The 8,018-nt window shown below is 38.2% G+C and overlaps 1 protein-coding gene across 1 annotated transcript; it reads right to left on the reverse strand.

Moving 5' to 3' along the window:
• Window positions 1–5,082: 5,082 nt before the first annotated feature.
• Window positions 5,083–7,252, reverse strand: gpr25 (G protein-coupled receptor 25). Its single transcript, XM_075462086.1, has 2 exons — window positions 6,023–7,252; window positions 5,083–5,925 (listed from the first exon to the last, which is right to left on the reverse strand). Exon 1 carries the CDS (start codon window positions 7,159–7,161, stop codon window positions 6,058–6,060), a length of 1,104 nt encoding a protein of 367 aa, XP_075318201.1. The 5' UTR covers window positions 7,162–7,252; the 3' UTR covers window positions 5,083–5,925; window positions 6,023–6,057.
• Between the last annotated feature and the right edge of the window lie 766 nt (window positions 7,253–8,018).

An 8,018-nucleotide genomic window follows, 5' to 3' on the forward strand; every position in this document is an offset into this window, starting at 1 on the left:
TATAATGTGGTTGATAACGTCTTTCATATGTTAAACTACTTCCTATTAAATTCTACAGGCACAATCTAAGAACATCTGTGAACATACACTGGAAGAAAATTAGTCTTCGTCAACATCCAAATGAGTAAGTTAACATCGATTAAATCACAATTCTACGTACAAAATGTTTTTTTTTTATTTAACAGGGGATCTCGAATAACAAAGTCTGTTTTTTATTCTTTTCTTGATCAATGAACACTTCTTGTTTCTTGGGTTCAGCAACATTGACATAATCATCCTCATCTTTCATTGTTTTATTCAATGTTTTTAATTTTTGTTTGTTGCGAACCAATCTGTGCCCATGGTTCCCTCAGTCAAAAGCACGAGTCTTACAGACAAAAAAGGTTTTCCATTGGTGTCTAAATAGTTACGAGAAATGAAAGTGTTGTTCCATTCTACTCAAGATGAAAAATAATACATCAGACCTGCCAGACATGCAGGCTTGCTCATAGGACATTCAGAAATGACTTTTCTAAGATGAAAGTGTACAGATCGAGTGTTGCTTCTGCAGTGTGGGCATGATCTCAGTGGGAATGACAGGATGTTTTTGGTTTAATCATGAAAAATCTACTTAAAATAAAAGGCAGCTTTCTATGGGGCTATGACAAATGAAACAACACAAATTATTTTACAATATTATATAATATATATAATATATTTTACAATACACTTACCCGTAAGTGTAAGTAATATCTTTTTGTTTGTATGTTTTTGTAATATTGATATGCTTATATCAATAAGCTTTATATGTTGTTCTTACTTGACACCACCTTAAATGAAGAAACAGTTACATAATATAAACAAAAAAAAGTTAAAACACTGCAGAGGTGTGTACTGCACTGTGTATCACAGTGTGCACAGCGTGCCACGAAATATCACATCTGTGGCAGAAAAGGAGTCTATTTACAGAAGATACATAATCCCACGTTGGCAAGAAAAGAAAAGTTTCAATATACAGTTCATGGGCAACAATGTCCCCATGCCCAGTTGATACTCATGTCAGTATTTCTATAGAACAATAATGTACTTGCCATCCTAGAAATGTGTTATTCTACACAGTGACTTAAGTGTGGTAAAAGCAAGAGCAAGTTCACGTATCAATGAGCTTGACTGAATTTGTGAGTTCACAGTTCATTTTTAGAGAAGTTCATGACCACAGAGAACTGCAATAAAGCTGTGAGAACCTTACAAGTTGGTAGTCTCATCATTAACATGCACAGAAACTGGCTGCTACAGCGTCAGAAAAGTTTCACAAGACTTGGGTGCCAAGGTCTGACCTTTCACTTTGTGTGTGTCAACCCAGTCAAAATGACAGACCAGTCATGCACTCACACAGGGGTTTCATTCTGAAAGACCACATTTTGTCACTCGAGTCTTTCATGATCAAAGTAGAACGCCCACTGTTTCTTAAATAAGAATGGAAATGCAACTGAACAAAATATGATAAGTTGGAGATTTTGATTATGTTCACTGAAATCTGGAAGTTGAGGGTAATGCAGAAGATACGCATCATGTGCTTTTGTGTGTTTCGTATCGATAAAGATCTGTACCAACAAATGGATCAGAATACAGCTGTCAGGCTGCTGACGAACACACCATGAAGCTCCCATATAACACCCGTCTGGATGTCTTAACAGAGGCTCCCCATCGGGTTCAGAATCAATTTTAAAATCCTTGCTCAGAGTTTTCATGATGAAGCTCCTATTTATTTGTTAGACTTAATGAAGTCCTAAAACAGCAGTAGGACTCAGAGGTCCTCTGGGCTGTGGGTTGTCCCTCGATCTCGGCTCAGAACATAATGAAACTCTGCTTTTGAAATTCTTGCCCCTAAACGTTGGGGCTCTCTAGCATTGTACTTAAGGTAAGCACCTTAAGAGCAGTTTGTTTGAACTGGCTTTTGCTTAACTGTGTCTCATTTATCTTCTTGTCTAATTGGCTCTTATTTCTGTGGTCTTATTTTAGGTTTATTGCTATTTAGTGTTTTTGTTCTTGAAAAGTCCAAGGCAAATTCATTTTACCTACCTACCAGTCATGGGAAAAGCAAAGTTATTGAATTAGTAACATTGAGTAACACCTTCTCTCAACTTGCTATAACACACCAGCTCAACCTTTTGAGGTTGAATTTCTGAGGTTGTTACATATCTGGACATAATAGAAATGACCTAAGCCAAAATGGATGGAGCAGCTACGTACTGTACCTCCAACTATGGGTTTCTGTGTGATGTGAGCTCAAGACCAACATACGTTTGGTCAAAAACTTGACAACCCTTTACTGAGACACTTTGTAATCGTCTTTAAAAATATATATATATTGTTTGTTTAAGATTAGAATACTAATAAGTACTTGGGCTCAAAACTCTACTCATCCATGCAGTTGCCCTCTGACCACTGGAGGTCACATATTCTTTAAACTGTGTTATTGGCTGCATCTGCCTGCATGGACAGACCACACTAGCACGTTTGGGGAAGGAAGAGAATCTAGTTTAGTCATCTTGCAGAGCATCACTTTTGTAGGAAATCAAACAGCATATCAGCTCAAACACCTCTTACAAACATTTTGATGAGGGTGGAGGGTGATGATTTCAGCTTCTTTTGCTGCCACAGAATCTGGGAACCTTGTAGTCAGTGATCAAACACAAAGTCTTATGAATTCAAAAGTATTCTAGAATCAAATGTAGGGCCTGTAAGCCAACATTGTACAGAAGAGTGGGTCAAAATTCCTCCACAGTGATGTGAGAGACTGATAAGCATCATTCAGATGATTTTTCTATATGTTCTGATATGGGCAGCTGGGATAGGCTCCAGAGCCCCTGCAACCCTAAAATGAATTTAGCTGGTATTGAAAATGGATGGATGTTCTGATATGAAAAACCTTGGAGTTGAAAGAGAGTGTACTTTCTCTCTCACATGACTGTATCCAACAAAGTCATGCTAAATCGATACATTGCAAAATGCTCACAGTGAAAATGCAAAGAAGAATGATCATGTACTTTCAGTTCCTTTATTTGGAGCTGCATGTGTAAACAGCTGTCAGTGATAAAACAGGTCCAACTCTGACTGTTTGATTTAAAGTGGCTCGAAACATTTGCCTTTACCTTTACCATTACAATCAGATCAGCATTGGAGGAAAATGATTGCCAGGACCTCCTGAGAAACACTTCTTAAAGCAGAAAGCATCATAGAAAAGGCCATAAAAAAACTCAATTGAATCAGTTTGCATTTCTATAAATGCATTCTATTTCTGTAAAAAACATCTTGCTTACCGAGTGTTCTGTGTTCAGTGTGTTAAACCTCAGAGCAGCAGTAACAGGCACTTCTTCTGCCACCTGTGCCTGTGGTAATGTGAAGGTGGTCAACAGATGTTGCATGAAGAACGGAAACCTTCGGGGTCAATTGTGCACGCATAAAAAGCATACTTGTGTCACAAACAAGTAAATAAACAATTTGATTCCTTTGAACCGTATTATACCAGAGCTTAGACAGAGCCGCTGTAATTATTTGCCCTGAAGATGAATGTTTGTCATCTGAAATGCTGATTTTACTTACAGGTGTGAAATAACTAGTGTATCACTGGAGGGTTGTGCCTTTTTATGAGCTGTAAATCACTGAAAAATAAGCACCATGTGTAAGGTCTGACAGCTTGTCTGTCTAAATGATTCTGATTGATGGTTTGCCTCTTTAGCTGGAGGGTTGCTCTGCAGAAAACATATGCCTGCAAGTGCAAAAACAAATACTTACACACACACACACACACACACACACACACACACACGCACGCACACACATAAAAGCAAAGCCAAAAAAACAACATGTTTCACATCAGTGACAGAACAATAAAGTAAAATCAGAATCAGAATCAGCTTTATTTTGCCAAGTACGTAGACACATACAAGGAATTAAGGAATTAACAGGACAATGTAAGGGTTGGATCTCAAACACAGCAGGTCAGAATGTCCCTGAGTGGGTTGTGAAAAAAAGTCATTGTATAATTGGGAGACAGAAGTTCCTAACCCGCTGCACCAACAGCCTGGGATCAAACCTGGTGTTCTCAGGTTTGAAACCGTCTGATTCATAACGTGCCTACAACTAAAAGACAAGTGGGCACACGTGAACATTTGAACTTTCAAGTAACAAACTTCCCCGTCATGATCATACGAATACCGCTGAATTCTGAGAAACGCATTTTAACAGTGAGGGATACCTTATATGCAGGCTGCACTTCATACATTCATGCAGCAAATAAAGAGACATCATAGCTGACAGATGTCTCGCTAAGATAGGTCGCTTGTGGCCTTGAAGCTTCAGTTGATTTATCTTTTTTTTCTTCCGATAATGTAATTGTTACGTGATCTGATAACCAGTGAGCCACTTTTCATGGTCACAACCAGTGTCATGAGAATTACATGAGAATTTCTGTCCTCACTCTTAAAAGAAAGAAAGAAAAAAAGAAAGAAAAAAAAACCTTGCTTCCTGTTACAGTTGTCTACATTGGTTTACTTGAAGGTGCCAAGTTAGAGTCTTTGTTTTATGTTTTCACCTTCGGTGTGTGTTTGTTTTTAATTGCAAAACATTATGAACTCATAAATGACCCCATGTTTAATGCTTAGAATGGTGTTCTACACCTTCACGGTGTATACATGTACATACATCTGTGTGATGCCAAGACAGCAATCAGAATCAGTCAAACCGTGCACAAAGTCCACTGGGTGAAACTGTTACAGTTAGACTTAAAAGACTACATAAAACCATGGGGGGAGATCAAGTATTGAGAAGCTCATAAGACAAACACCGCCACTGTGTTTTTCATTTGATAAAAGAAATGCGATATATTGCCTTCACGAAAACAGTACGTGTTCTAGTTGTGTGCAACTGAACATATTTCAGGCTACTCTACAAAAGTCAGCGGACTTGTTTTTCTTAAAATTGCTTAAATTATAATTTTTTCATAAAAAATAATTTTTTTAATTAAAAAAATAAATTAAGCCAGAACAACAGAACTTTTTATGATTTTTATGTTATCATAATTTACAGTATTGTGGGGAATCGGTCTGTTTTGTGATTTTATTGAATTTCAGTTACAATCTGGGATTTTAATATTTTTTTCAGGACATTCATATATAATTATTACTACATATCTCTGCTGCTCTGACTGATAGCGGACATTTTGTCTGGATTTTTTTAGTCATGCACTTTTTATAGATTACTAAACTGCATGAAAGTTAGTTTTGGTGCAAATTCTTTGTAATATTGCAGAATAGTTTCTTGGTTTCTGCATTATAATTATAAAAGAGATGGTTTTAGTTTTTGCACTGTGGTATAATCTCATGTTGTAAATCATTTACCTAAAAGTAGCCATTAAATAACTTTATGAAATGATCTTATAGTCGATGTTGTGCCTCAGAATATTATAATTTTATAACACAATTAAATCACGATGATAAGATCTGTCATGTTTGATTTAAAAACGTCCTTAATTAGTATTTTTAGTGCCATCCCAGTTGTAATATTTCATTACCACTTTCAGAAAGTTCAGATTTCATGGATTTACTAACAAAACAACAAGACGGTATTTTGAGATTGTTTTAGATACACACAAATGATGTTTGATTGCTTTTATTTTTAAAATACAAATTCATTCAGACATTTTGTACATTTGAACTAATACAATATTTGTTCACAGAATTAATGCTAAATAGAAAAAAAAACAACAACACATTCGCTCACATTCTGCTCTAATCTACATTGTTCAGTATAAGCAGCAGAAACATGTCTGACATTTTAGGAAATTTGCAAAATTACACGCAGCATTTTACAAGCTGAATATACAAAACCAGCCTCTCATATATCTTCTCCGGAGACGTATCTGGTGTCTCTTTGTGAACATGCCTTGAGGGAAATAAGCACAAATCTGTCATTAAAAAAAAGAGCACAACAAGCTGTCACATCGCTCTTAGGAAGACTGTAAAAAAAATGACTTTACTACCTTAAGAGTTATGGATAATAATCTGTCCTCTCCTCCTACTGGAACGTCTGAAGCTGAGTTCGCCCACCACTTGTTGCAAAACTGTCTGTGGTGCCAGCGTTGGTGAACGAAGCTGAGGAGTTGAAGCTCTGCAGCTGTTTTGACTTTCCAAAGCAACCGTGGCACAGATTCTCAGCCCGTCGTCTGAAGTGATGGTCCAGGAAAAAGTAGATGGCTGGATTCACGCAGCTGTTGAGGAAGGCCAGGCAGCACGAGATGAGGAGCCCGTTAACTTGCCAAAACTGGGTGTCACGACTGATATTGGCTTCGGAGAGATGCGAGATTATTGAAATGGATTTGAAGATGTTGAAAGGGAGCCAGGACACCACAAATACCACTATGATGCAGAGGACCATTTTCAGAGAGTGTCTGCGACGGGCTTCTGCTCGAGGATTTCCAGCAGCAACGCAGTGCTTGTTGAGGTGCATGATGATGGTGCCATAGCAGAGCACAATGATTAGCACTGGAAAGACAAAGGTCAGAAACACCATGACCAGTTTCATGACAAGAAAAAAGGCTGAGGTGTTATCCTCTGCACAGAACCCGTTTTCCTCCACTTTTCGGTAAATCAGAGACGGGATTCCAAGCACCAGGGAGATTATCCAGAGTGCAATACAAGTGATACGGATGCAGTGACTCCTCCTGAGGTACCTTGAATCCATCATTTTCACTATGGCCAGGTAGCGATCAATGCTCATGCAGGTGAGAAAGAAGATGTTGGAAAAGCGGTTCACAGAAATAATGTAGCTGCTCAGCTTGCACAGTAAATCACTCGCTGCTCCAAAGTTCCAGATGTTGTCCTGGCTGGCAGAGATGGCCCAAAGCGGCAGCGTGAGGACGAAGATAAGGTCGGCCAGGGCCAGGTTGACAACAAAGGTGTCCACCAGACGACCACCTTTCTTTCCTTTGCTCAGCACCACTGAGATGACAAAGAGGTTGCCCCAAAATCCTGTGAAAAATATAAGATAATACATCAGGGGTAGGAAGATGTGGGCGCCACGAAAGCACATGTTGGAACAACCCTGAGCAATACTTGCAATATCAGTGCTGTTTTCACTGTCATAGTAGTAAAAATATTCAGCAGTAGTTTGCTCTGCCATTCTGAGAGATCACAGAAAAGCTCTGCAACGCAGCTGCTGTAAGGTGGCAATGTAGTCAGTCTAACCATGTCTACATACTGCCACTCGATATTACAAGTGTAAACCACAGAGAGAAAAAAAAAGAGATCCTATTTCAGCTCTCTTCCTCTGGCCCCTCAGAACTGTCTTCCTTTGTTTGACTAAGATGACTTCCCCTTATAGCTTTTTCTCAGGCAACTACACATTCATTGATTTGAAAAATAAACATCACAAAGTGACCCTTGATGGACATCTTTATTGGTCCAGCAGACAAAGAATAATGTTCACTCAGATGTACCACGATCATTGTCATTATAAACATTCTCAGTCTGTATTTCTTCTCGTGGTCTGATCCAGAAAGTATTTTCTGGTTTTATTGTGTATTGCAAGTATAAGACCAGCAGGGGGCAGGTAAGATTTATTTGTTTTTTACATGTAATGACCTTCTGCCTAAAATCAGCCTGATGCCGTTTTTGAGCAAACGTCAGCTATGTTGTTGTTGTTGTTCTTTTTCAAAAGACAGCTTCCTTATTTAGGTGAAAAACTTATTCTATTTATAACCTGCATAGACATGTTTATGGATGAGGAAATTCAGTTTGGTGTTTTAAAGTCAGTTCACAATCCATTGATTGATCTATTAGTATTTTATTTTAAGTCTGTCTATCAACTCTGTGTTGTACAGACTCTACTTTGAGCTTTTACTTTGGCTGTTGAATTTGATTCCTACTCTTCTCATCTGCGTTGCCCTGCCAGGTCACAGTGTAGCTACTTTGTTTTTTTTCTGCATCTTTCACTTGCAGTTGTTCAGTAAGCACTTTGGGATGTAAATGCTGTTCGTG

The sequence above is a fragment of the Odontesthes bonariensis genome, chromosome 3 (genome assembly GCF_027942865.1).
Source record: "Odontesthes bonariensis isolate fOdoBon6 chromosome 3, fOdoBon6.hap1, whole genome shotgun sequence".
NCBI lineage: Eukaryota > Metazoa > Chordata > Actinopteri > Atheriniformes > Atherinopsidae > Odontesthes > Odontesthes bonariensis.

Bases quoted from the DNA above. Each gene is read 5' to 3' on its own strand.
- gpr25 (XM_075462086.1), bottom strand. From the start codon at position 7,161: ATGGCAGAGCAAACTACTGCTGAATATTTTTACTACTATGACAGTGAA.